Below are 26150 nucleotides of genomic sequence, written 5' to 3'. Positions count from 1 at the left end.
GAACCCACAATCCTATATTCAATGTTTCCAATAACTATCCGCCAGCGGTTATTAACAGTGAACTCTATATCGCCAAGGCGGCTCTGAGACGCCCTAACAAGGCAACGATATCACCCCTCTGGCGACCCGTCAACCGAAAACGTTCTAGAATGGGTCAGAAGAGCTGCCAAACTTGGCTTCGGAGATCGAGCTTGTGCTTTTTCCCACGTCGGCGGAACGTCAGATAAACAATGTCTCGAGCCCGCAAACTGGTGATTCCCGCAGGTTGAAGAACGCCGTCGGGAACCCTTACAAGATCACTTACGCCTGTGGATACAGTGGAGTTTTTGACAGAGGCAGTGACACTTGATTTGAGACAGGGTTGCGCGCGCTCTCGCAATTATTTCGCCTTGGCAAGCAGCGTTTTCCCGCTTAGTCAGTGCAACTCAGCTTTTTGGGCCGAAATGTTTACTGAACTGCCTTGCAATGCTTTGCAAACCCGTCGTATGCGACGAATATTGGATTTAGAAGTTCGCTTTGGTCAGTATCAACATGACCTGCCTACATCCTCATAGTCAAGTAAGGCAGGAAGTATTCATCAGACGAACAAGTTTTGTCTGATGGCGCAGGTTCATCATATTTCTGCCCATACCCGTGACTCGCCCTCCCAGAAACTTTGGTCGAAAAGAAATGGGGACCTTTGAAGAAGCATTCACAGGATCCACATATGTGAAGGATCAATAGCCAAAAAAGCCACTGGTGATCTCCCGGAGTCCCGACAAGGACCGTAGCTACCATGCCGCAATGGAATCCGTGCATGATTGAAGAACCTGTTTATATAACAGCAGCCGCTTGTAACATCGCAGTTGACTAAGGTATTATATGTACGAAGTAGTCACCGTTTCGCAAGCACAGTCGTACCTCAACGACGTAGGACACGCGGCCACGCGTCTGATGGAGATGGTTGGAGTCGTGGATACTGACGTCTTGGAGCCCAAGTCTCCGAAACTTGGACGTGTTATGCAAAATTGGGTCAACAATGGCCAGCTTGGAGAATTGGGTAGGGCTGGAAGTTGGAACGGACTACGAGCCTCAGGGACATATTGGAAGGTCATGACGCACCGGTCTTATTCCGTGCTGTCACGAATTACATTCCACGAAACCGGGGGCTCAAAGACTGCAACATCTAAACATCTACACAGTTTCCCGAGTCATATATGACATACCAAGGGATCATGGACCTCCTTGTTTATGACTTATTCGGCTCAGTGCCGTATCTCACCTCGGTGAGGACTTTGTGATGCATATAGAAGTTGCTCGCAATCAGATAGAATGAAATCAACAGCCCCATGATATCAGCAACGTAGATGAATAACACCCGAGAAGTATCACAGCCGTAAGTACTAGGACCTCGAGATCATGACATGTTCACGTACCTTCGGAGGAGAAACCACTCTGATAACCTACTCTAAGAGGAGCTCGTCCTATGACAAACCTCATAGAACAGGGGGCATATAATACCAGCGTGGCAACAATAACGACTCAGTCCATTCAGCGGAGCTATCAAACCGTCTACACCATCTTACCATCCGTGAAAGTGTCCAACGCGGAAGCTTCATCCGCCCTCGCTAGTCTTAGAAGCCCTAGGGTGCCAGTCCATCAATATGATCGGCCGTCTTCTGTTTCTTCTCGACTATATGCTAGAGAAACCACAAACAAGGCATACCAAGAGTATCAAGATGACCAGACGCTGATGATGATGATCAAGAGAGCCATAGACTTGTGTAAGTCGAACATCGAACAGTTGGACAACGGATCAACATCAACATGTAGCTCGCGGTGTTGTGTCACAACCAACTTACGTACAACCAGAAATAGCCCAGTCGGATGCTTGTGAGAGTGGCCCAGAAGTAAAGTTCAAGGAACTCAACTCTGGTGGCAAGCACAGCAGGAAAGCAGATGTTAAAGAGCTGAAGCAATACTTGATATCTAACACTTGCCGTAGGGATTCGGAAGTTCCTTGCGTGATACCTGAGAGGTATCTTACAATACCGTCAACGAAGCTATTGTACACCCACGCCCGCATGCGCGCGCGCACACACACACACATAAAGTACCCCTAACATGAATACTACGATGTAAGAAATCCGAAGAAAAGATTGATTAAATAATGGTATCTGGTGATATTTCCACGCACGAGACAACTTATATCTCCCATCTTTCGCCATGCAACTCCAAAAAATGCTAACCATCAACAAATAACGCAAGAACAAATCCAACGCCCGAACAACACCCGAGACCCAGTTCGTAGCTCCCTGGGTAGCTCAGACTTGCCTCTTCCTCTTCAACCACCTCTTCACAATATACCGATACGCAGCAGCCTCAGCTGGCCCGACAGCGACGCGATCGACAGTCGACCTCCGACTATGCACTGCTACCCCCGCCGCCGCCGCCGCATTCGTCCTCGTCAGTAGAGCCATGGACCTGGAAGAGGGGTGTGTAAGCGGCGGTGGTCGGTAACAGGACCCAACGACGACGACGTTTTGAGCCCGCCGGGCCGGCTGCTGCTGCTGCTGCTGGGTCTCCGCACCTTTGATGAAGTTTGTCTCCTGCTCCCAGTGTGTTGGGATGTGGAGGACCTTGCTGTGGATCACGTTCATGGCGAGAACTGAGTCTTCTGCGCGGACAACAAGACTGATGTTTTGCATTGGTTAGCACGGGTGATGGTCCAAGGGGAAGGTGGCAGGGGTAGACAACTTACGATATGTTGATCTCGCTGGCTCCTTGGCTCACCATGAAGATGTTGATCTTGGCTGATGCTAGGGCAGACATAATCTCTGCTGATATGCCAACCATATTTCTCATCATGTGTCCGACAATAGTGACAATTGACATGTTTTCTGTAATAATCACCTGTATGCACAACACTCTTGATTAGTTCTTATTTTCAGGTGCAAATAAAGTACGAGGGACTATTCCAAGGTTGAAGGGATTACCTTTCCGAACTTCTCCAGCTCGACTCTCAACCTCTGGTGCTGACAAGAACCCTCCTCTGAATGTTGAAACGCGAGACTGACGCTACGCTCACTGGTAGTGACGAGATCCGTCTTAATTCCCGCGTCCTCGAGGCGGTCAAACACACCGGACAGGAACCCCTGGGACTTGGTGTTCCTATTGCAAACCACATTGACCAAGAGGATGTCGTCTTTGACTGTGACGGCTGTAGGCCGCCTTCTCTCCTGCCGATCGCCGTGATAGCCATTTCCCAGCATGTAGTCGATGGAGGGTAGTGGGATCTTGACATCGACCTTATCGTCTGTTGGGGTTGGAGGAGTAAGGGGAGGGGAGGGTGTTCTAGAGGGGTAGATGATCGTGCCGGATGCCGTCGGATTGAAAACATTCTTCAGTCTCAGGGGGATGTTGGCGCAACGTATCTGATCCATCGTCAAGGAATGTATCACTTCGCTTCCGTAGTACGTCAACTCTGTAGCTTCCTCCGGCGTGACTGTGGCCAACAGTCTTGCCGACGGAACCTTCCTCGGGTCTGCCGTGAAGATCCCGTCAACCTCTTTCCAGATCTGAAGTTCCGCCGCTTTGGTTCCCACCGCGCACATAGCCGCACAGAGATCCGAGTATCCCCGGCCGACGTTCTTGAGCAGCGAGTCTGGCATGATACCAAAGAAGCCGGTGACGATGGGAACATGGTCGCCGCAGTCATGTATCCGCTTGGTGATCTCATCGGCAATGAGGTGATAGAACCTAGGACCGAGGTTGTCCAATGCAGTCTTCTGGTCGAAAACACTAGCACCGAACACCGCTTCGACAATGTCTTCGAGGATGATGGGTTCGGCCGGGATATTTCTGCTACACAAGAACGCCGCTACAACTCTGCACGCAAGCCTCTCTCCGAGAGCGATGACACGGTCCCGTGCCCTTGGAGATAGCTCACCGATGATCTGTGCGGCGAGTAGGAAGCCTCGAAGACTCTCGCATTCTTTGACAATGAGCGTCTTTGTGGTGTCGAAGATGTCGTTACATAGGTCGCTTCTTGTGCCATTGGAGTTGACGAGATGCTTCTCGAGAAGCCGGACATGACTATCCCGTATGGCATCAATATTCTTGTTGAGCAGAGTCTGCGCAGAGAGTCCGGCCTCAGCGTGGGATACACATTCAAGCAGCAGGCTTGTGGTTCCGCTCGACTTGGTGGAACCGGAGAGGGCCGAGCAGACGACGACCAGGTTGTAGTCTCGCAGGTAGGATGGGACGATTTTGCTGCAGATCGACTCGAGAAGTTTTCCCAGGCTAGTACCACCGTACTTCTGCACCAGCCATGGCCTGTTTTCTCTGGAGGTCTCCATGGTTGGCGGTGGGACTAGGCAGACTGGAGGATGGCAAACCTGTCTTGCGCGTGGGACAGCGGAAAAGAGTCAGTTGAGCGGGAGCCGGAGAGCTGTGGACCTTGTTCGATTCAAATTGAAATGTGCTCAAGTGACTTGGCCTTATTAGACTCCATATATCGTCGTGTTTTCCTGCCGTAAGAACCCAGTCGACATTGCTTTCGTAGGATGGATTGCAAAGCACGACGGCGAGCAGGCAATAGCAACTTGACATCCGGCGTCGACTTTGGTCGAGGGGGACTCGAGGTCGGCGACGGACGCACTCCTTCGGCCAAAGTCCATTGCGGAATGAACAATTGCGCATTTCCACACCGCCAGGGCATATTTCCCAGATAATTACTGCCATTGGCGATGCTCTTCGGGATGGGTGGAGTTTGTCCGTCGGTGAGTGCTGCATGATCATGGGCCAAATCCCGGCTCGGGGTTTGAAGACTAGATAGAAGCCACTATGACAACGGGATTCAGCCGCTCGGCGACTGCGCAAAACAACTTCGCTCCATCGGTTTCGGAGCGGCGTTCTTAGTCTTTGGCGCGAGCTCAAAGTGTAGCGGGATTCAGCCGGCGCAAAGTTGGTGTTAAATGTGGGATGCCATATTCTGCAATCTGTGGCCGCCACTATCCATGTATGTGATTGTGTAAGTGACATCGGCGGTGATTGATCCTCGGCATGACGCCTGTCAGTGGCTCCCGCCGGCCAATTGATTACCGCGACAAGACTAGCTGACAAGCATCCGTGACGGATCCTCCCGTTGCATACAGAGAAGGCTGCAGGCCCGTTTAACAAGGGCGTCTTCCAGCTTGGTCACACTCGAAGCGTCAATGCATGCTGGGTCCGTAAATCTGGGAGGATGTCGTGGCGCCGGGGCAGGCTGATGATAAAGTGTGTACTCTTCAACGCACACTGTAGAGAAGCATTGGTCGCCGTTCTCATCATCCAAAGTGTGCATTGGAGACGTATTGGAGACGAGGTCGAAGAATGCTGTTCCTCAAAACCCACAGCCTGGAAAATCTGATGTATCTTGTTCAAGGCGCCTCGATTAGTTCGCCAATGATTTGGGTGATCTTAATGCAGTGTGCTGTAACGACATTGCTACATCTTCGGTTGATACTCCTGAATTGTTGTCCATGTAGAACCCCTAGCAACAGCGCTTTTTGCAGGTGTAAAGAAAACCGTCCACTCTGTCCTCTCTATTCTCATCAAGTGACGATAAAGTTTCCAGTAAGAAGTGAAGTGTATTGAAACTGTGTGTAAAGCAGGAGAGAAGTCTCTATTTACGTCAAGTGTGTTCGTTGACGTGGTAAAGCCGCTGTCAAAGGCTGCCAATAGCTTTGTCTGGCGGCTCGTCCATCTGAAGGGCACCTCTTACTTCGGGCTTTGACACAAAGCCTGAGCTACGCAGCTCTACCAATCCTCGACTTCTCCCGTCAAGCTTTCCCCAGCTTCGTCCATTACAGCAAGGCCCGGCGATCCATCTGACTCATGTATCATGGCATAGAGACTCAGCAATCGAGATCTCAGCTGGGCTTGGATCAACGTATCGAGTTGCTCAAACTCGAGCAAAAAACCGTCATGTCCATCAGATGAGTTAAGAACATGTAATGATGCACTAGGTAGGTTGGCGGCAAGCCGCTGTTGTTGCTCCGGGAGGAATAGCGCATCGGTCTCCACGCCGATGACCAAGGCCCCTGGCGGTACTTGGGACAAGACCTCTGCCAGGCCTTCGTCGCCGGATATTTGCGTCCGTCCATGGGCGACATCGTGGCTGTCCATCTTATTGGTGATGTGTAAATAACAATTGGCATCAAACCTGTTGATAAACTTCTGTCCTTGATAGTGTAGGTATCCCTGGGCCGAGAATGATGGATTTTGTTTCCGCTGCGAGCCTCTGTCTCTCTTGGACCTCGGCGATTCCATAATCGATGCGTCTGTCCTCGGAAGATCTAAAGGCGGTTCTTGAGGTATCTGGGGATTTCGTGGAGGTTTTCTTCCGAAGCGACTGTCGAAACTCGTACAAGAACGATATGTCAGCATGGCAATCATTCGAGCTGCAGAAAGTCCTGCCGAGGGCTGGCCATCTGGTGTCGGCCCGTAGTATCCGTCGTCGAACTTTGGATCGGAGTAGATGCACTGTCGTTGGGTTTCGGCCCAAGATATGCCCCAGGCAGAGTGATCAGCAGCCGTGGCAATAGGAACTACGTTTCGCACAAATCCTGGTTGTGTGCAGAGAGGCCATTCGAGGGTTGTCATGCCTCCCATAGAGCCTCCAACGACGGCTGCTACTGACTTGACACCAAGGGCGTCAAGTACCATCTTGTGTGCCCTGACATCGTCTCTGACCGTCGTCTGGGGGAACTCGCTGGCATATCGCTGACCAGTGCCCGGGTTGATGGTCAAAGGAGAGGCACTTCCATAGGGGGAGCCTAGGACATTGCCACAAAAATAAAGAAGTGCCGAGGGTCAAAGGCCTTTCCAGGTCCTATGAGAGGGCTCCACCAGTCGCTCACATCACTGCTCCCCGTCAGAGCGTGGCATATGACTAGAGCATTGTCGCTTTGGTCGTTCAGTTTTCCCCATGTTTTGTATGCGATTGGACACTTGAAGAGCTCTTCGCCCGACTCCAATGGGAATCTTAGAATAACGGAGAATCGTTGGCCTCGGATGAGTCGGGCGTAGAAGTTGTCGGGATTCGGATCAGAGTCGAGCACTGGTGATTGCATTTAGTCAAAGAACACCTTTGCGTGTACAGAACTGTTGACAACTTACGGAGAGCCATTTTTCCGAGCTGCCAAATCTTGAGTAGAATCTCAAACGGCTCAGAAGTATAAGTAACGGGTAGGTGTAGTCTCTGGTGGTGGTAATTCACTTAGGTGTTGCTGACGACGGTATGTCAATTTTGATAGTAGACTTATTCTCCAACTTTGACCGAACAAATTTGCTTTCGGATAGCAACAACTTTGCGGAACTTGATGCAAATGATGTCTTATCCGTTCAGACTTAAAGACGTTGAGACGTTGAAGGTCGAACAGACAATTGCTTCTCACTGTAAGCAAGTGCCGTCAGCCAGCAAGGATCGAGGAAGCCTCAAGCAAACCCCCGCCCATCCTCCCCCGCGGCGCAGTCTCGCATTCTGATCGCTTGATACCAAAAGCTTTCTGCTTAATGGTTTCGTATACCCCTATCATCTATCGATGGAGGATTTGATAGCGGATCACCATCTCAACCTCCACGGACCGGGGTTTGAAGATGTTCCGGGATTTGAGCCATAATCCCGAAGATCCAAACTCCGCGCAATCAGCGTCGCCTCTTTTCCGGAGTATCCCGGACGCACGCGTCCAAATCGACGATCTCGAACGATAGTGAGACCATCCAGTGACAACGACGCCCTGTTGTGACGTGAGTCACGATGGGTCCCGTAGAGAGAGGTCCTTGAAAGCCATAACTGTTGGCACAGTGGCACTTTAGTCGCCAATCCCGAGAGTTACCAAAGTTGTCAAGCTGTACGTGATCGAAAATGGTATCCACTCGTCCCATCGTCAAGGTTGCGGCTGTCCAAGCCGCACCTGTTTCCTTTGATCTGGAGAAGAGTCTGCAGAAGCTGAGTAAGCTTACGGAGGAAGCTGCTCAGGCTGGCGCAGATCTAGTTGTGTTCCCGTAAGTGCACAACGCTGTTGGTTCCGGAAAGATACCGCCGCTAAAAGCTTGAAGTGAAGGGTTCTTGTCTGCTTATCCATGGAGATACGCGTTTGACGCAACGATTGGTGCTCGAGAGCAGCGAGGTAGACTTTTGGACACCTGACTAGATAGAGAGAGGACGCCGCTAACTTCTCAATCCCAGGGCGCGAGTGGTATGCCAAGTACGCCGATTCGGCCGTCGAGGTTCCCTCTCCTGCCTTCGATAGGCTGTGCGAGACGGCCAAGGCAAACAAAGTTCTCCTCCACGTGGGAATTATTGAAAAGGCGGGCGGTACGCTGTACTGCACTGCGCTGCTTCTCGACCGGGACGGCAAGCTGGTGTACAAGCATCGCAAGGTGATCCAGCCGATCCATTAATTAGAATTCGAGACTAACGTGTATAAGCTGATTCCGACAGCCGCTGAAAGACTTGTTTGGGGTCGAGGCGCTGGGGATGGTCTGCTCGTCAAGCCAACGGATGTTGGCAGAGTCGGAAGCTTGATCTGGTTGGGTCCCATTGTCCCTGATTGAATTGATGGAAAAACATGCTGATGCAGACGCAGTTGGGAGAATTATATGCCGGCGGCTCGCATGGCGATGTACCAACAAGGGATTGAGTACGTTGATCCGCTCTGTCGTCAAAGAGAGAGAAATAGTCGCTGACGTTGACAACCCACACTTGATAGGATTTACGTGGCGCCCCACGCTGATGATTTGGCCACCTGGACAGCATCGATGCAGCATATCGCGAAGGAAGGACGTTGCTTTGTAGTTTCTGTCAACTCATTCTGCAAGGTGTCGGATTTTCCGCCTGATTACCCGCCTTTTACGGCCGAGCACCCCGACCGGCGACCGGATGGAGCACAATGGGAAGCGGATGACATTCTCAACCACGGTGGCTCATGCATCGTCGGGCCGCTGGGCACTTTTCTTGCCGAGCCGATGTGGGACAAGGAAGAGATCGTCTATGCTAGCCTCCGAATGGCGGACCTCACGGAGTCCAAGGTAAGTTCCCCGACACAGGCTGCGGGCATCCGCTAGTCATGAGATAGATTCCAAACTAACGGCGCCTTGCAGCTGGACTTTGACCCCATCGGCAGCTACTCCCGGCCCGACATCTTGTAAGTGGTCCTTTTTAAGACATTGACAAGTGACAAGCCAGATGAACCTGGATATGTTATGCGCCGATCCAAAGCTGACAAGTCGTCTCAGTTCGTTGACGGTCAACACCAAGCCGGCCGACAACGTCGTATTCACCAGCTGATGTCCCGTGCGCATTGAGCATGTTTGCGGGCAACGGCGTGGGGGTGTGAACGGCAGGCGGGGTGCGGTGCGGAGTGACCAGGATGTTATGCGCTCGCGATTTATGGGACCTGACTCGGGAGCTTGGGTGTTCACTGTTTGGAGGATGCTCGGCTGCAGGGTCAGGAATGCCGGGCTTGGGGCAAGACGGCGATGTTGGTTGGTCGCACCAAAGTTCGAGAAGCTTTTCTTGATGTCCAAGCGAGCATGTTGGTCCGACGATGTTTGACACAGAGGCGTGCCACCCATATTTATGTGGCCAAAAATGGTCTCGGCTCGGAATGCTGTACCACAGTACAGCTTGCTGGGTAGAAACGGCTTGTCAGCGTCGATAGGCTGAAGCTTTGATCTCGAAGCATCGGATACTCCGAGATGAGATGGCATCCTGATTGGAACACGCGGTCTTGGTCGGGAGAAGTTTCGGTACGAGTGGACGACGTAGAAAGCTGGAGGTGGAAGTCTAAATCGAAGCTTAGATGCTGACCAAAAGCTACTAATCAGCTCTTCCTTGGTCGACCATGAGAAAGGTGAATGAATCGTGAAGTCGAGACGTGACGCCCAAGTTCCAAGCTACTGTCGCTACCTTAGGGTACACGTGTGGTGCAGAGGAATCTCCCAGCTGCTAGCACTGCTGGCATGGTTGGCATTGCTGGTATTACTAGTCATGCTGGAATTCGTTTCGACAACCGCTTGAAGTTCTAGAACAAGGAAAGGCGACCATCCGGACATTTGATGGGGACACAGAGAAAAGTTGCGGAGTAGAAACGCGGAATTGACGTCAAAAAGTCGTGTGCTCGGGCTCTGCAGTCGGGTGTTAGGAACGGGGCGTCAACGGCGAGCAGACGGCGAGACTGCAGCAAGAAGGAACGGCAGGTTCCATGCACCTCAGGAGGCGAGGTATTAGGTACCTTCCGTGCGTGGATGCCACCATGCCAGGCAGGAAGCGACGGTTGGGTCGTCACTCGTGTCAGGTCAAGTCAGGAACGGGGGAGGATTTGGTTGCTTGCCAGCTTGGGAAGGCAAGAGCAGTGGGAGCACCTTCTCTGAGAGCGAGAGAGAGCTACATCGCCCCTTGCGTGCTGTGCGAATTTACAAAGTTTGCTGTGCGTCATCCCTGTTCAAAGACCGGCCCAGCCAACTGCAACACTGTGCGCAGGTTTTTCTCATTGGGCCAAGTTCTCGGTACGTACTTGGTGACTTGAGTCCTTTTCCCCAATGCGATTGGCCAATGCACCTTCTCCATTTCAACTCCCGAGAGAGGGAGGGGAGGAAAGAACTCGAAAGGATATGGAGGGAAAGGCAGGAGCGAACGAGAGAGAGGGACCAAAACAGAAAAAGTACATACCAATTCCCAATGATCCCAGACAGCCCTCCCTGCCTTTGCATGGCCATATGAAAATTGAAAGTCGCAGCGTGCCGTCCTAGCCCTGTCACGATCGAACGATCCGCAGGTCGCCTTCCCCCACCCTTCCCTGTCCAGTCAAACTGTTGCCCGTGTTGCTTTCTCCTTACAAATCCCACCCGGTCGCCGCATTTTGCCCCTCTGTCGCCGACTTGAGAAAGAAAGGCACGAAGCAACAGCAAACGGAAACAGCACCCAGCACCGGCACCATCAGCTCCTGCCTGCACTTGCACCAATTCGCCAACCCCACCCAAGCCGACCTGCATCTGCACCTGCCTACACCTGAGCTCCTGCCTGCATCAGCAGTTCAGCACCTGCCTGCCACCACCCGCACCGTGTATCGTACCTACCTTACCTCAGGTATCACCAAACTGCGAAGGAAAGCGCGACTGCAATTGCACCTCACCAGCTGGCAACAACTGCCGCGACAATTCTCCCACCTGTCGCCTCTTCTCCTCCCTCCTCCGTTTTTGCCGCCAAACACCCCTCGAAGCTCCAGTTCACTCTCCGGCCCGGCCGTGGCAGACATCCAGTCATCCACACCTCAACTCACCTAGCACTTCCCCCCGTGTCGCTACCATTTCATCTTATTACGTACCCAATCCCGCGATACCGACTTTTTCGCGCGCCGTCTCGAACCCAGACACCTTATAACCGTGGATTGCGCAAACAAGGCCCCAAGCCCGGAAGACTCCGACCCCGCTCCGTGTGACAATCCCCGATTCGCCCGGAAGGATTCTTGTCTCGCTCAACTTTGCCCCCCGTAGCCATCCGTCTCTCTGACCAACGCAGTTGACCTCACTTTACCACGTCTGTATATCGTTATCGTCACATTCGGCCATGAGCACAATGACAGAAGCCGTTGTACCTCCTGGTCCGGCTTCCGCAGCAAAGAAGAAGTTCGCAACGCCCCCGGTTAAGATCGCCTGCCTTGCCTGGTAAGTCTTTCCCATCTACTCCTAGTCATCGAGAGGAAATGTTGGCCATGGTCACCATCTAAGACACGGTCACTATTTTGACGGCCGCACACATATCTTGGATCCGTGGCTAACAAGTAGATAGTCGAGCTTCACGTACACGATGCGATGGAGCAAGCCCATGTGCTAGTGTAAGTTTCTATCCCAGCCCTACCCATTACTCTAGTCATGCATTCAAAAGGGTGACTGACATGATATAGTGTAAAAGTCGGGGGCGCGAATGCGTCTTCAAGCCCAGCAGAAGAGGCGGCGCTCGCGTGAGGCGAAAGCCGCGGCCGGCTGAAGAGCTGGCCCAACAGGTCCAGGCGTTCGATGGCGAGATGCCTCCAGACGAGGTCACTCATCAAGATCGTGAGTCTTTGCGGTTGGGATCCTCGTCCGAGCAGCTCTTGACCGATGCTACAGCCATCTCTGTTCAAAACTACATCGATCCTGGTGCGGGCTTGAAGCAGCTGCAGGACTTCTTCCAAGACAGCGACTTCATCTTCGATACTCTGTTCATGTCGGGCGTCCCTGGCAGCACCAGCGGTGAAAGCGCATCGGAACACTCATTCAGCTTCCCAACGCCTCAAATTCCAGTTGCCAGAACGTATAAGAGTGACCAGGCCATGTAAGCAAAACAGATCCCTCTCCTGTACCTCCAAGAGAATGGTAAGAGCTCATTATCAAATAGCCTAGATGCGTACTATATCTTCATCCACCCCTTCTTCCCTATTCTTCCTGCTCCCTCAGGCCTGCCCATGGATCAAGCAGTGCCGCACTTCCAGAATGACACGGAAGGCTTCGCAGACGAATATCAGCCATCGACGCCCATCAGTCTGGCCATCTCTGCAATTCTGGCGTTGATCCCGTATCACAACGACACCAACCATCTCAACAAAGAGTCAGTGGTCTTCCGGCGGAGGTATGCGCAATACCTAGCACAATGCGCCATCGAGAGCATCGAGATCGAATCGGAGATTCCGGATTCGTCCATTGAGCCGCCTAAAGCGCTCAACGAGTCTCCAGACGACTTCCCAAGGCAGCAATTCCACCCTGGCGTGCCTATCGAGCTGGAGAGTATCATCGCCTTGGACATACTAAGTGTGTATGAGTATGCGCAACGGGGCAACCTGAAGAAGATGCAGGCCCGGGCAGGCCAAGCCCTGGTTGCTGCCATGTCTTTGTCTATCCACACCTGCACCGAAGACGATGCATTCTCAGAAGCGAGGCGAAGGGTTTGGTGGATGACGGTGCGTTTCTCTTGCCCTACTTGGCAACACAACTCGCTGACGATGCTTCTAGTATATTTGCGTTTGCCAAGGATCGATTGTCAGCAACTCAGTATGTCCATTTCATCCCGCGCTAGGAACAAATGTTAACAGTGTCATCCAGGAACCAACATTTTCAGTGTTTACTCCTAGCTACACCGCCAAGTACCCCGTGATACAGTCGGATCCTGAGGTACGTATCATGACGAACCGATTAGGACTGATGCTGACCATTGTCTAGGCTTTTGCCGTCTACATTCAGGCACAGCAAGCGATCCTGTCAGCGACCCAATTTGTCATCGAGCTCAACAAGACTGTAAAGTCCGGCGGTGACATGGCGCGCATTTACGCGCGCATGAAGGAGATGGAGGCGTACCTCGAACCTCTTAACACCATGGCTGACTCTTGGATCCTTCAGTCAACGACAACAACGCCACTGGATCCTACAGAAGAGGTTTTATCACGCTCCCTCCGGTGCATGGCTCGAATCAAACTCAACAGGTAAGAACCTGCAACTTCTTCCACATCAGGTGCAGTTGCTGACAGCCAACAGCGCACGAATCAAGCTTCACCGATACTGTGCTTTCTTTGACATGCCCGTCTTTTCCGGCAAATACTGCGATCTCAAGTCCAAGGCCGACAACGATTCCAACATGGAACCACGGAGTTGGCCGTCATGTTCATGTAGCTCCATGATGAGCTTGCCATCACCACCAGTGGCCATGTCAAATGGATCGACCTCGCCACCAGGAAAGAAGTCTCCTCACTCGGAACACTCGCCTACTAGCCAGTCGCCAGCGACGTTCCCCTTCAGCAGTCATCAGTCGGCCAAGATCTGTCTCAAAGCGGCCATCAACATTTCACAATCCTTTGACGACCTACCGTACCCCAATCCCTTCGGTCAGCTATGCCCCGCCCCTTGCTATCTGGCACCCACATCGACCATCGTATGTCCGAGGACAATGCCCTCGTTCGCTTGCTGTGCTATGCAATGCGCGTACGCCTTGCTTATGGTCAATCACAAGACCAAGGCCATGTATCCGGAAAACGCAATGGCCACGCCGATGGTGGAAAGCCTCCTGATGCGACTGCAGACGGGGTTGGCCTCTATCTCGGCGACATTGGAAAATTATGCCACGGCGTTTGAAGCACTCGGTGGGATGCGCGGTAAGAAACCCCTCAAAACTTTTCAGACTTGGCTCGCCCCTGGTCATTTGGCCCATTGCTTTTTTCGTTGTTGCTAACGTCATGCTGCAGACCAAATTCGGAGTGTCATCGAACCCACCATGATGTTTGACGGTCCGGTCCAGTAATGGCCCGATCGGCATTTCGCCTCCAGTTTAATTATCCCCAGTCTATCTGCAGACTGCCTCGCATCTCGCCGGGCGCCCGCATTTTGGTTTCTAACAGCATCTGACGACATCCCGATATAGGATCTGAACACGGCCTCTGGGTGGAGTCTCGGGAACGTCTGGGAAAAAAGGGGGGAGGGGGGGTTTTGCGGGGTTTGCTCACTTATCAGCAAAGACCGGAGATCGAGACAAGTCCGACATGCAACAAGCCGCAATCTGTGCGCCAATCTGAGGGGTATCGAACGACTGAAACGAAGTGATGCATTTGCTCCGAGGGCGTTGAGGGAACATTTAAGATTTTGTCATTTGCCATGATGGGACGACACAAAGCTGCAGCGACAGATTCCAACAGAGAATTCGGAGTTGGATCAGGAAATCAGAACACAATATTAGACTACTACCCCTCTCAAAACATATCCTTACCACCTTCAAGATGCCTGTCTCCGGATCTCTGAGCAACGTGGACTGGTAAGAAGCCCGGTCGGCTTTTGCCTCGACACACACACTGCCACATGAAGCTAATAATACTGGCCAACTAGGGAACCAAGCTTCTCCACGCTTGCAGTTCACGGCGGCCAAGAGCCAGACCCGGTCAACGGCTCTCGAGCTGTGCCTCTGTACCAGACAGCTGCGTACAACTTCACAGATGCCGCTGGTCAGTTGTCTCTTACCATTGGACCGGTCACGCAATACGTGTATACACTTACTGACGTTGGAGGAATGCAGATGGCGCCAGCAAGTTCGCATGGAGCAAAGACGGCTACGTTTACACGCGCATGGGCAACCCGACCAACAGCGTCTTCGAGACTCGCATGGCGATGCTCGAGGGCGGCGTCGGCGCCGTCGCCGCGGCGTCTGGCCACGCTGCGCAGTTCATGGCGCTGACCAACTGCTGTGAGCCCGGCCAGAACTTTGTCAGCACCAGCTGGCTGTACGGCGGCACATACAACCAGTTCCGTGTGTACATGAAGAAGTTCAAAATCGACGTCAAGTGGGTCGTCGGCAACGAGCCCGCCGATATTGACGCCGCCATTGACGAGAACACGCGCTGCGTCTACATTGAGACGATTAGCAACCCCAAGCACAGCGTCCCGGATATCAAGGCCATTGCCGATGTGGCGCACAAGCATGGCATCCCGCTTATAGTCGACAACACCTTTGGCATGGGCGGGTACCTCTGCCAGCCCATCAAGCAGGGAGCCGATATCGTGACGCACTCTGCTACGAAGTGGATCGGCGGCCACGGCACATCAATGGGCGGTATCGTCATTGATGGCGGCCACTTTGATTGGAGCGCGTCTGGCAAGTTCCCCGGATTCACAGAGCCGGCGGACGGATACCACGGACTGAAGTTCTGGGAGACGTACGGGTACAAGGCGCTCTCTGCAAAGGTGCGGATGGATAGCATGCGTGATCTGGGACCGTGCCTGAGTCCCTTCAACGCATGGCTCCTGCTCCAGGGCTTGGAGACGCTCGCGCTGAGAGGAGAGAGGCACGCCGAGAACACACAGAAGCTGGCCGAGTGGCTCGAGGCGCACCCCAGCGTCAACTGGGTGCTGTACCCCGGCCTCAAGTCGCATCCCGACTATGAGTACACCAAGAGGGTGTTCACCAACGGCGCGGGCGGCGTCTTGACCTTTGGCGTTGTAAGTTGACTCCCGACGACAAATCCTGCTAGGAAGTAATCGCTAACCATTCCCAAACACAGGCCGGAAACATCGAACAAGTCCGCTCCGTCGTCGATAACCTTAAGCTCTGCTCGCATCTCGCCAACGTCGGCGACGCAAAGACGCTCATCATCCACCCCTGGGTGACGACGCACCAGCAGCTCCCCGACGAGGAGAAGATCAAGGGCGGCGTCACCCCGGATCTCATCCGCGTATCGGTCGGCATTGAAGGGTTCGAGGATATCAAGAGGGACTTTGAGCAGGCGTTTGACAAGGCCGGGTTACCCGCGGCGACCAAGACGGGCGGTGATCCGTTTACCAAGGCGCTGAACCTCGTTTCAGGAGGGTTCATGGGCAAGTCGTCGACTGGTGCGCCTAGGCCTGGAACGGATGGGACTATCTCTGTTGAGGCTTGAGGAGTGTTATGGGAAGCGTGGCTTTGGGAGGTTCTTTGGTTTTTATATCAAGGCGTGCGCGGGGATTGGTAGATGGGTTCTGTGTGCAGGGACTACGGTAGATACCTAGATGAGATGGTCGCTGAGGGCAGCAATGTGATGATATTCCAGTCCGCTTGGGGAAGGCAGTTGAGGTTTTTCGAACTAGATGAACCTCCATGCGTAGTTTTGAGAGTGTATGAGTGATCGGTGCCATCAGCCCTCGTGAACGTGGAGAAGAGGCCTTGGATCGGAGCTCTGCATGTGAGATAGCACGGCTTTGCGTGTAGGTTACACCTCATGTAGGTTTGCGATGAATGTGCCGGTAGGTGGTACACTGGTACACTGAAGTAAGGTGTCACAGCATCTGCATTTTCCTGTTGCGACTTTTTCGGGTGGTACCTCAAATGTGAGTAGCCATGGAAGGCGCGGGCACGTGCATATACGCTCGTGAGATGGTGCCTGCCTGCCATGGCATGTTGTGATACCCCTCTGTCCCTCCGGTGCCCCGCGTTCCGTCACCTTTGTCCGGTTACATCATCAGGCGCAACAACCTAGACACAGTCATTGAAACTCAACGACACCTCATCTTCCCGTACTTCAAACACCATAGAGCATCAAATCCCCACTCACGAGGGCATAACCACATTCTTCAGGATCCAAGATCACAGCTTAAACTGCTCAAGATTCCCTCTACCAAAGAACATCAACATACCGCATCTGCCTGCCTTGACAGCCCGGAAGCCTACCATGGGCTTCATACCGCCTCACATCCTCAAGGCCAAGGCCGCAAGCCAGGACGTCTCTGTCGAAGAGCGGGAGGCGTCGCAAAGGACGCTGGGCTTGGATGGGGCTAGGCGCACGGAGAGGGAGGGGAAGGGTGGTGATGGGGAGAAGGGGAACGCGAGTGGTGGTGGTGCGAGTTCGACGGAGGGGAAGAAGGGCGAGGAGGTGAAGAAGTGATAACTGGGAGAGGATGAGGCTTGTCGCTGTCGAGATTGGAACGCTACCCACGACTGGACGAGATATTTAATGGCCGCGAAATACCGGAATGAAGAACACCTTTATACTGGACCCCGAAGAAAGAAACGAGACACCGAGCGGGGATCAAGATCAGGGGATGTATGTTGGAAGTCCCTCTTGCTTGTTGGGAACAATGGCAAACCGCAACAGGCCTCTACCTTAACCAACGAATACTACAAATCGCATTCCTTATTGCTCTGAAACCTTGAACAGAAGACCTGCCATCACGGGCTGACGGGTTGACAGGTGCATGGGCGATCTCGGGATGATGGGAAACGCGCATGTCACTGGCATTTTTTCGTCTCAAATTTCCCCAGAAAATCAACCTGGTGTGCCAGGAACCGACCAACCTGACTAAACACACAGAATAAGAAGAGAGATCCACCCGCGCATCCAACCAACCGCAGCAGACCCAGATTTTCGCATATGACCAACACGTCGAGAATCAGTCGATGCGAAAAAAGAGCGGCGGACCCTTGCATTGCGGGAGTTCTCGGTCCCGCCGGGGCAGCAGCTCAAGATTGAAGACTTCCAAAAATCACACGGTCGCCCCGGCGTCCTGCGGCGGATCGACCCTGGGCCAACATCAAGGGACACCCGACTGTGACCCCGCTACATATTCCCGCGGTGGATCCCGCCCGTCTGCCTGGATCCCATGCTGCCCCCCGCCAGCACTCAGCGCCAGCGAGAAAGTGGTGCGACTTTTGCACGAACGAGAATATCAGACCATCATCGGCCGGTATCCTTCAGCCCGACAATAGGACTGCACCACGCGAGACCAGCGGCCATCAGATCATTGGATTCTTCTCGGCGCATGATGACGCAGGGAGATAGGTTAGGTTTTGCGAAAGAGATGTCGTCCCTGTCAATGGCTGTTCGGATGGGGATCCCTTTCTCGTTCAAATATCGCGGGGTCCCCTCCTTCTGACGCGTTTGAAGGAGGGTACAAGAGGGACATTTAGAAGAACCATTCACGATTCGAGTATTGCCAAATCGAAAGGACGACGATCACCAGTGTTCGAAGGAGTCCGCAACTTTTGAGCAAAGTGTTTATACCGATACATTCGAGGGATTCGACTAGCATTGGGAGACCTCAAACACCACGAAAAAACACCACAAAGCTCATCCCCGCCAATAGCGAATAGCACCGCCAAGATGGGTCTCATGAGACACATGAACCACATCGACCGCGAGGAACTCTACACAGACCTCGAAGCCCGCATCCGCTACCTCCACAGCTTCCTCGACTTCAGCAGCAGTACGTCTCAAACTTTCACAGTCTAAAGTAGACACATACTAAGCAAAATCCCCTCCACCCACAGAAGACATCGAAGCCCTCATCAACGGCGCAAAATACGTCAAGGCCCTCATCCCCGCCGTCGTCAACATCGTCTACCACAAGCTACTACAGTACGACATCACCGCCCGCGCCTTCACCACCCGCTCCACATCCTTCGAGGGCCCCATGGACGAGGTCCCCGACGACAACTCGCCGCAGATTCTGCACCGCAAGATGTTTTTGCGGGCTTACCTCGCCAAGTTGTGTTCTGATCCGAGTAAGATGGAGTTTTGGGAGTATCTTGACAAGGTTGGGTATGTTGTTCTGTTCCCTATCCCTTCCTCCTCGTCCCGTGTGGACTTTGACGAAATGTCAAGAAACAAGGAAAGAACACAGGCTAACGACACAACGCAGAATGATGCACGTAGGCCTAGGCCGCAAACACCCCCTCAACGTAGAATACATCCACCTAGGCGCCTGCCTCTCCTTCATCCAAGACATCATGACCGAAGCCATCCTCTCCCACCCGCGGCTGGTGATGCAAAAGAAAATTGCACTCGTCAAGGCCCTGGGGAAAGTCATCTGGATCCAAAACGACCTCATGGCGAAGTGGCACTGTAAAGATGGCGCAGAGTTCCAGCGCGACGGCGACGAGGAAGGGGAAGGGATCGAGATTGAGGAGGAAGGGTATCTTCATGGGAGGAGGATTTTGGAGAGTGAGAGTGATGAGGAGACTGCTGTTAATGGGGTTCCTGGTGGGAATGGACCGAAGTCGCCGAGTAGGTTACCTACACGGAGGCCGAATAGTCCCGGCAGCGGGGGTGGGGTGTGTCCGTTTACGGGGATTTCGGCGGGGATGGAGGGGATGAAGATCTCTGAGGGCAAGACGGAGAAGGAGGAGGGACCGCAAAAGGTTGAGGCTTCTGTTTAGATCGATGTCGGCAGGTATTTTGTGAGGGGTTTCTTTTGCATTGCTTGGGTGCATGGTTGAATGGCGTTTGGGGGTGTATAGCAACAGGTCTCGGCTCAATATTGACGACTTTTACGGTTCGACTGCTGGTGCTTGATGTGACTGTATTTTGTTGGAGAGGGAACAGGCAGTACTGAGAGGCTCTTCATGTAAGTGAGGGCACTATCTCCCGCGAATCTAACTCTCCCGAGCTGAGGTACCTCCAAATCAGAGGTCTATCTGCTATCGGTTCAAGTATGAATTATCCTACAGAGTCTCGCGTAGCCAGCAAAGTAAAGTTCAAATCCAACAACTATGGTACCGGGAAGCACCCCGATACCTGGTCCTCTCCCGCAAGCTCCAAACCTCAAGTCCATATACAAGACCAAAATCCAGGCCATTTCAATCATCCTCACAGCTGAAAGTCGGGTCCTTCAGTCCGACGACGCTTCTTGCCTTGATAGACGGACACGCGTCCGAGCATGCCCTCCATGTTGCCTCTCATCTCCTCCAGCTGCTTCTCCAAGCTCACCGTGTACGCCTCCTTAGCATTCGCCGCGTTCATCTTCTCGCTGCACTTCTTCGCCAGCGCCTCCACCTCGCTCCTCTTCGCATCTATCTCTGCCTTTCGGGCATTCACCTCGGCCTTCTCAGTCTGCAATTCGGACTTCATGGCTTCCATGGCCAACTTCATCGCGTCGAGCTTGCTCTCCATGTCGCTCGCTTTCTCATTCGCCTGACGGGAGATCTCTCGCTGATGCTGCAACTCGCGTGCGGATACAAGGCGCTCGTCTCTAACTGCGTAGCCGCTGCGCGGGGTGTATGGAGTGGCATGCGATCGTTGTTGAAGGCAGAGAATTTCGCCGTGGAGCCGCTGGGTGAGGGCATCCTTGGCGCTGATATCTTTCTTGAGCTGCTCCATCTGATTCAAATGCGTAGCGGAAGTCTGCTGGAGATTCTGTTGAGCTTCAGCGAGCGCGGCTTCGGTGCGTCTGTCGCCTTCGTTCTTCACTTCCATATCACGCCAAAGCTCGGTGACCTTGGCGCGGCTCTGCAGAAGCTCGTTGTCGAGCTCAGTGAGCTGCTCAGCAAGTCCTTCGCTGATCTTGATCGCCTCTTCCTTTTCTTTCTCAAGCTTGGCTGTAGTTTCGTTCAGTTCCACGTTCGCTTCTTTGACTTCATCAACTGCCATCGTCAAGGCCTCGATGTGTTCACCCTGAGACTGAGTCTTGTCCTCCAGCTTACTCAACTTGTTATCCACGCGCTTCTTCTTGCGGTCCATCTTCTCCATCTTGGCCTCAAGCTCGGCGTTACTGTCACGAAGAGACTGTCTGTTTTCAATGAGAACGTTTCTCTTGCTGATGAGCTTCTCATTGTGCTCCATTAGAGCCTCATTCTCTGAGTCGAGCTTCTTGCTGAGGTTGGCTAGTTCTTTGTCTTGGGTATTGCAATCGAGGATCTTGGTCTCAAGCTTCTTGTTCTTCTTGCGGAGATCGTTGATGAGAACCTTATGTTCTCTGATTCTTGCTGCCTGGTCGTTTCTCTCCTTGGCAAGCTTTGATCTCTTGTCGCGGATATTTCTCATTTCAAGTTCCATGTTTGCAATTGTGGCGGACTTTCCAGCGTTGTCCTTTTCTAGTTGGATAGTTCGTTCTCGAAGACCTCCTGTTTCGATGTTGATTGCTTGCATATCATGTCGCAGCGACGCTGCCTCAGCGCGGAGTCGTTTCACGAGCTGCTGCAACTGCGGTCGAGAAATATGATCAATTCTCTCAAGTAGATTTTGAGTTCCCTTGCCGAGTTTCGTCGTGATACTCTTGTTCGGCCCGTCTCCAGCATTCATAGGCTGAGCGTCCAGCTGTAAAGCCTGAGGGTTGGTTAACGCTTTCCCTGTGGCTTCCTTATACAGCGTTCTCCAGAGCGAGGTTTCCTGCTCGTAAGCCTTCTGGATGATCCGGAGTCGACTAGTTTCCCACGTTCCTCGTGACGTGGGTGCAGACCTGGTACACTCCTTGTCGCAACAGTGCTGGTAGATCTCACCACCACTGGAAACGGGATACCATCGCAGATAAGGCGCCCCGAGGGCCCTTTGGTCTGCTGGCGTTGGGTGAATGCTGCATGTTGCAGCAATGACGGCACCATTGCGACGCTCGTCCTGGTTGTGGCGGGCAATGAGCGTGACGGCGATGATGCTAACGATGCGTTTGTCCTTGCGGGTGACATCGATGATAAATCGCCAAGATTCACCTGTAACTCTGAAGGTGGTACCTTCGCCACTATAGGCGCGCAGGAGATAGTTGAGTTGGCAGTGGCTGGTTGCTGGAAAGCCGTAACTGACAGCGAGATGGTTAAAGACCGGTTTCCAGTGATTCCAGCAATCTTTGTCGACCTCGAGACTCATGCCGGCGGTGCGATGAAGTCACGAACTTTCTCTGTGGTGGTGATGACTCGAGACTGTTGAAGGCGTAAGAGGACAGCGCGAGGGCGACGCGAAGTGAGCTCAGTGAGAATCGAGAATCGAGAGAGCGTCGAAGACTTGAGGAGCGTCGAAGACTTGAGGAGCGACGCAGGAATTAGCCTGAGTATGCGGGTGCAATGTACGACAGAGGTAAGATTGGGGAGCAAAAGAACTGCAGGACGGCGTGGTATCTGTCAGGAAATGCCAGGGGAAATCCTCTGCAAGGGGATATGGTCGGCACCTTCAGAGGAGAGAAAGGCGAAGTCTTCCGGGTGTGCAGTTGAGAGAGGGAAGAAAGAGGAAAATGGGAATCAAGCAGCAATTGAGGAAGGTGAAAGGCGGGCGGGCCGAGGGAAGGAGCTACTTCACCTTCAAGAGGGAGGGAAGGAGGGAGGAGCGCTGCACCTGCCTCGGATGCCGCGGTCGTGACTGCCTCGGGAAAATAAATAGCAACGAAGGCAGGTGCGTTATTCCGCAAGCCGGCTTCTTTTCTGATTTCGCATATTGTTCTTCGGCCTTTTGATACTCTTCAAAGTGCAATATGATGGATGATCGCTGGCATCTCCCAAAAGTTCTACCATCATCTGGTTTCCAGGCTCGTTTCTCTACTCTCACGATCGAAGCCAACTTGGACTGTGGCCAGGAGAGATCTTGAGGATACGAAAGTCGCGAGGACCTTCGATGAACTCAAGAACTCGACCTTATTATCCCCCAAAAGCACGCGAGCTCCTCTGTAGATACGTTGTCGCGAACCTCAACCACACTCGATTCAGACATCGCCATGCCGCCTCGTTCGTCTCAAGCCTCATACAGCTGGCTCAGCCGAACACTTGCTGGCACTGAGGACTATATTCGCGTATGGCATCGCTCCATTCGACTCATACAAATTAATTGGTCAATAGGGTACCGATTAGGTAGAGGAGGTAATGTTCATGGGCGTATGGAGCCTCGGGTTTGGGCCCGTCCATGAGAGTTCTCTAGATAAGTATCCGGCAACCTACTCCATCAGAAACAAGCTCTGACTCGGGTTCTTAGTATCTACGCTCACCGACTCAAACTTTTGATAGCAACCATCATCAGTTGCCTCGACCAGATGCTCGCGGCGGCCCCATCTTGCGCCTTTACAGGCATGAGCTGCCCACGCTTCAAACTGTTGAGCAATCTGAGCGTTGTCAACGCCATGGACCAGCAACGGCATTGAGCACCTCACATGTTCAAGCGATGTTGAGGCTGACACGGAGCACAGGCTGATTGGCGACAAATTAAAACTGGCGTGTATTCGAGGTCTCTGCTCTACGAGATGTATCTCTACCATGCCCCATCTAGAGCGCTGACCCATGCAATCATTTATAAGTACTGTACAGTTTACATTACACATTCGGTGCAAGGAGATCGTATTTAACGCAACGTTCAACCTAGGTGTCGTCAGCAATTGTTCACCATCAATACAAATGAGGTCGCTACTCACATCTTCGATGCTCGCCTGCAAGAACCGCCGGGTCTCCAGGCCAGCCCACACAACCAACATGCTGAAATCACCATGCTTCGCCATCTCGGCACCGCTCTGCGCGCTCAGCTGTCGAAGAATGGGCAGAGAGCTGCTGAGGAGATCCATATCAGGGTTCAGGCTGCGTCCAATGCCCTCGAGCAGCAAGATACTGATGACAACGTTGACAAAGTCACCCTCAAGACGGACGTGGTGTCCGCGGACCATGCCGAGAACCTCCTGCAAGATGTCGCCAATCTTGATGTTACCCAGTGCGAGGGTCCGGCTCTTTACGCCGAGGACCAGGTGCTGCATTCTGAGCGCGAAAACCTCCTTGTCGAGAACAGCATCAGGCTGGCGGCAACGCTCGCACATGAGGTTACCGGCCTTGTATCCGTCAAACTCTGCGACGGCACGGAAGAGATCGAGGAAATTCGTGCGGTTCGTCTCGTTGAGCTCCGTCACCAGGCCAGTGTCGATGAAGATGAGCTGCGGGCGGTAGCCCTCGTTGTCGATCTTGCGCAGCTCGGCCGCCCAGGCTGCGGGGTCCTTCCTATGACGGTACGGCCGCAGGCGGGCGAGGACTTGCTCTGTCACGTCGTCTTGATCTTCTGGGTGCTTCTTGGCGTGGTTTCTGCGGAACTTGAGATCCGGCTCATGGGATTGGTAGAAGCGGACCATGATGTTGCCTGGGTGCAGATCGGCGTGGACAAAGTTGTCAATCAGGAGCATACGCAGGAAGGCGTCGAGGCCCTCAGAGGCGATATCGTGCTGGAAGACACCGCCGCCATTCTCCATGAAGTCAGCTAGCGGAATACCCTGCGCAAACTCCTCGACTAGCACGTTGCGGGTGGTGAACTCGGTGTACGGATACGGAAACCATGCCGTCGTGCGGTCCGTGAAGTTCTTGCGGAACTTGGCTAGGTTAGCGGCCTCGATGCGGAGGTCAAGCTGAAGCTTCATCATCTCGCCAAACTGCGCGACCTCGTCGGGGAGGGAGAGCCACTCGATGGTGGGTATAATGTTGAGGGCGGAGGCGAAGAAGTGCATGATGCGCAAGTCTCGGCGGACGGTCCTCTCGACGCGGGGGTGCAGGACCTTGACGGCGACGTAGGTTGAAGGGACCCTCTTGGGCGTGCTTTTGAGGGCGGCATCGACGTTCTTTGCCACCTTGTGACGGAGCGGCCGGGGTTCTTGCGGAAGATCTGAGTCGCCAGGGCCGGCGAGGCTAGCCTTGAGCTTGGCCCGGTAGACCTGGGCGATGGCGCCTACGCCGAGGGGCTTCTCGTCGAACTCTTCGAAAATGTCATTGAAGCCGCGTCCATCAAAGGCGGCAGAGACGATGCGCTTCGTGTCGTGCATGGAATGCGCCGGGGCATTGGAGTGGAGTTTGGACATAATTTCGCACATTTCGTTGGGGAAGATATCGGAGCGAGAGGCGGCCCATTGACCGAGCTATGCGGTGTTAGTGACATTGCCTTCGTTTGCAATTGAGGGTGATCATTGAGCTGTACCTTGATGAAAGCTGGGCCAGCCCACTCCATGGACAGTACCAAGAAGCCGTACCACCATAGCGTGCCACTCCTCTCGTTGTCGCGATCTTTCTGCCGTCTGCCGAGCCACAGAGCAGGAACGGCGACAATGACGGGGACGAAGATGACGAGCAGATGGAGGAACCGCACACCGGTGCATAGGGGCTCCCAAATGTAGACGTCAACCGCAATCTTCAGCGTATGCCACGCCCTTGAAATTCCACTATCGTCGTCGGCGACCTTCTTCTTGATCTCGGCTCGGCTTACTTCCAGCATGCGCTTCTCGCCCGTCTGGTCGGTGCCTCCATTATCCTTCTCCGAGAGCTCAAAGAAGGCGGCTGTGCCGAGGGCACCGGCACCTGCACCGCCGGCTCGAAGGGTATATTTGGTATATCGACCGCGGTCACCGCTGCCGCCGGTTCGCCATGGTATCCGTCTCGGCTGGTGGTTATGGGAGCTCCGGAAGGCGCTCCTGAATGTGGAGTAGAAATGGGCTGTGCCGTTCGGCGCTGGCGCTCGGAAGCCGGGGCGTGGACAAAACCGGCCCAGGATGAAGGCCAGTCTCATCTCGAGGGAGGATCGGGGGTTGATGATCGGAGGACCGGTATCATGTTCTCAGTGTCGAAGGGTGGGGGGAGAATGATGAGATTCGAAGTGGGAGAGGGGGAGGGACGGCGCGGGAAGGGAGGTGAAGTCGCGCGGCGCCCAGGATCGCGGGATCGGGGACCGCAGGGGTGACGGACGAATGCGAATGGAATAGGGCGTTTTTGGTGCCATTGGTGGTGACGTAGGGATTTTTGGTGGCACCCGACAGGTGGGTAGTGAGGTGTACCTTAGCTGTGGCGGGGAATCTTCGGGGGATCATGTGCCACTGGATCAATGACACTCCTATTTTTTGGCGTTCATTTTGCTGATTTGCACTCTGCAGGGCATGTGCAGCAATTAGGTAGGCGTCGCGGGTTTAAGTCGGAAAGCAATCGCGGGTCTGTC

At 53.5% G+C, this 26150-nt stretch overlaps 8 protein-coding genes across 8 annotated transcripts; 4 read left to right on the top strand and 4 right to left on the bottom strand.

The window, feature by feature from the left end:
* Positions 1 to 2303: 2303 nt before the first annotated feature.
* Positions 2304 to 4337, bottom strand: BDP81DRAFT_329607 (aspartate kinase; the record flags this gene model as incomplete). The annotated part of the gene is made up of 3 exons (XM_060585331.1): positions 2304 to 2673; positions 2741 to 2892; positions 2976 to 4337. The coding sequence occupies 3 exons, from the start codon at positions 4335 to 4337 to the stop codon at positions 2304 to 2306; spliced, it is 1884 nt and encodes a 627-aa protein (XP_060440714.1).
* Positions 4338 to 5778: 1441 nt separating this feature from the next.
* Positions 5779 to 7150, bottom strand: BDP81DRAFT_398353 (homoserine O-acetyltransferase; the record flags this gene model as incomplete). The annotated part of the gene is made up of 3 exons (XM_060588447.1): positions 5779 to 6797; positions 6887 to 7081; positions 7141 to 7150. 3 exons carry the CDS (start codon positions 7148 to 7150, stop codon positions 5779 to 5781), a joined length of 1224 nt encoding a protein of 407 aa, XP_060440713.1.
* Positions 7151 to 7888: 738 nt separating this feature from the next.
* Positions 7889 to 9313, top strand: BDP81DRAFT_398352 (carbon-nitrogen hydrolase; the record flags this gene model as incomplete). The annotated part of the gene is made up of 8 exons (XM_060588446.1): positions 7889 to 8028; positions 8083 to 8153; positions 8213 to 8406; positions 8455 to 8555; positions 8613 to 8666; positions 8736 to 9054; positions 9127 to 9170; positions 9262 to 9313. 8 exons carry the CDS (start codon positions 7889 to 7891, stop codon positions 9311 to 9313), a joined length of 975 nt encoding a protein of 324 aa, XP_060440712.1.
* A 2139-nt stretch (positions 9314 to 11452) lies between these two features.
* Positions 11453 to 14478, top strand: BDP81DRAFT_106873 (uncharacterized protein). Its single transcript, XM_060581435.1, has 9 exons — positions 11453 to 11691; positions 11816 to 11861; positions 11931 to 12340; positions 12404 to 12962; positions 13015 to 13053; positions 13105 to 13173; positions 13222 to 13481; positions 13534 to 14147; positions 14238 to 14478. Exons 1-9 carry the CDS (start codon positions 11594 to 11596, stop codon positions 14291 to 14293), a joined length of 2151 nt encoding a protein of 716 aa, XP_060440711.1. The 5' UTR covers positions 11453 to 11593; the 3' UTR covers positions 14294 to 14478.
* Positions 14479 to 14765: 287 nt separating this feature from the next.
* Positions 14766 to 16415, top strand: BDP81DRAFT_329690 (O-acetylhomoserine aminocarboxypropyltransferase/cysteine synthase; the record flags this gene model as incomplete). Its single annotated transcript, XM_060585339.1, has 4 exons — positions 14766 to 14800; positions 14872 to 14987; positions 15059 to 15978; positions 16041 to 16415. 4 exons carry the CDS (start codon positions 14766 to 14768, stop codon positions 16413 to 16415), a joined length of 1446 nt encoding a protein of 481 aa, XP_060440710.1.
* Positions 16416 to 18611: 2196 nt separating this feature from the next.
* On the top strand, positions 18612 to 19666 carry BDP81DRAFT_464450 (Protoglobin-domain-containing protein; the record flags this gene model as incomplete). Its single annotated transcript, XM_060594154.1, has 3 exons — positions 18612 to 18714; positions 18779 to 19049; positions 19150 to 19666. 3 exons carry the CDS (start codon positions 18612 to 18614, stop codon positions 19664 to 19666), a joined length of 891 nt encoding a protein of 296 aa, XP_060440709.1.
* Positions 19667 to 20096: 430 nt separating this feature from the next.
* On the bottom strand, positions 20097 to 22251 carry BDP81DRAFT_474826 (uncharacterized protein; the record flags this gene model as incomplete). The annotated part of the gene is made up of 1 exon (XM_060594709.1): positions 20097 to 22251. The coding sequence occupies exon 1, from the start codon at positions 22083 to 22085 to the stop codon at positions 20097 to 20099; it is 1989 nt and encodes a 662-aa protein (XP_060440708.1). The 5' UTR covers positions 22086 to 22251.
* Positions 22252 to 23512: 1261 nt separating this feature from the next.
* BDP81DRAFT_329574 (ABC1 family protein) lies at positions 23513 to 25727 on the bottom strand (the record flags this gene model as incomplete). The annotated part of the gene is made up of 3 exons (XM_060585327.1): positions 23513 to 23557; positions 23611 to 25083; positions 25143 to 25727. 3 exons carry the CDS (start codon positions 25725 to 25727, stop codon positions 23513 to 23515), a joined length of 2103 nt encoding a protein of 700 aa, XP_060440707.1.
* Positions 25728 to 26150: the final 423 nt, after the last annotated feature.

This window comes from Colletotrichum phormii (genome assembly GCF_030913505.1).
Source record: "Colletotrichum phormii strain CBS 102054 chromosome Unknown BDP81scaffold_23, whole genome shotgun sequence".
Taxonomy (NCBI): Eukaryota; Fungi; Ascomycota; class Sordariomycetes; order Glomerellales; family Glomerellaceae; genus Colletotrichum; species Colletotrichum phormii.
Note: the sequence above shows the minus strand (reverse complement) of the source record. Positions and strands in the feature narration are given on the sequence as shown.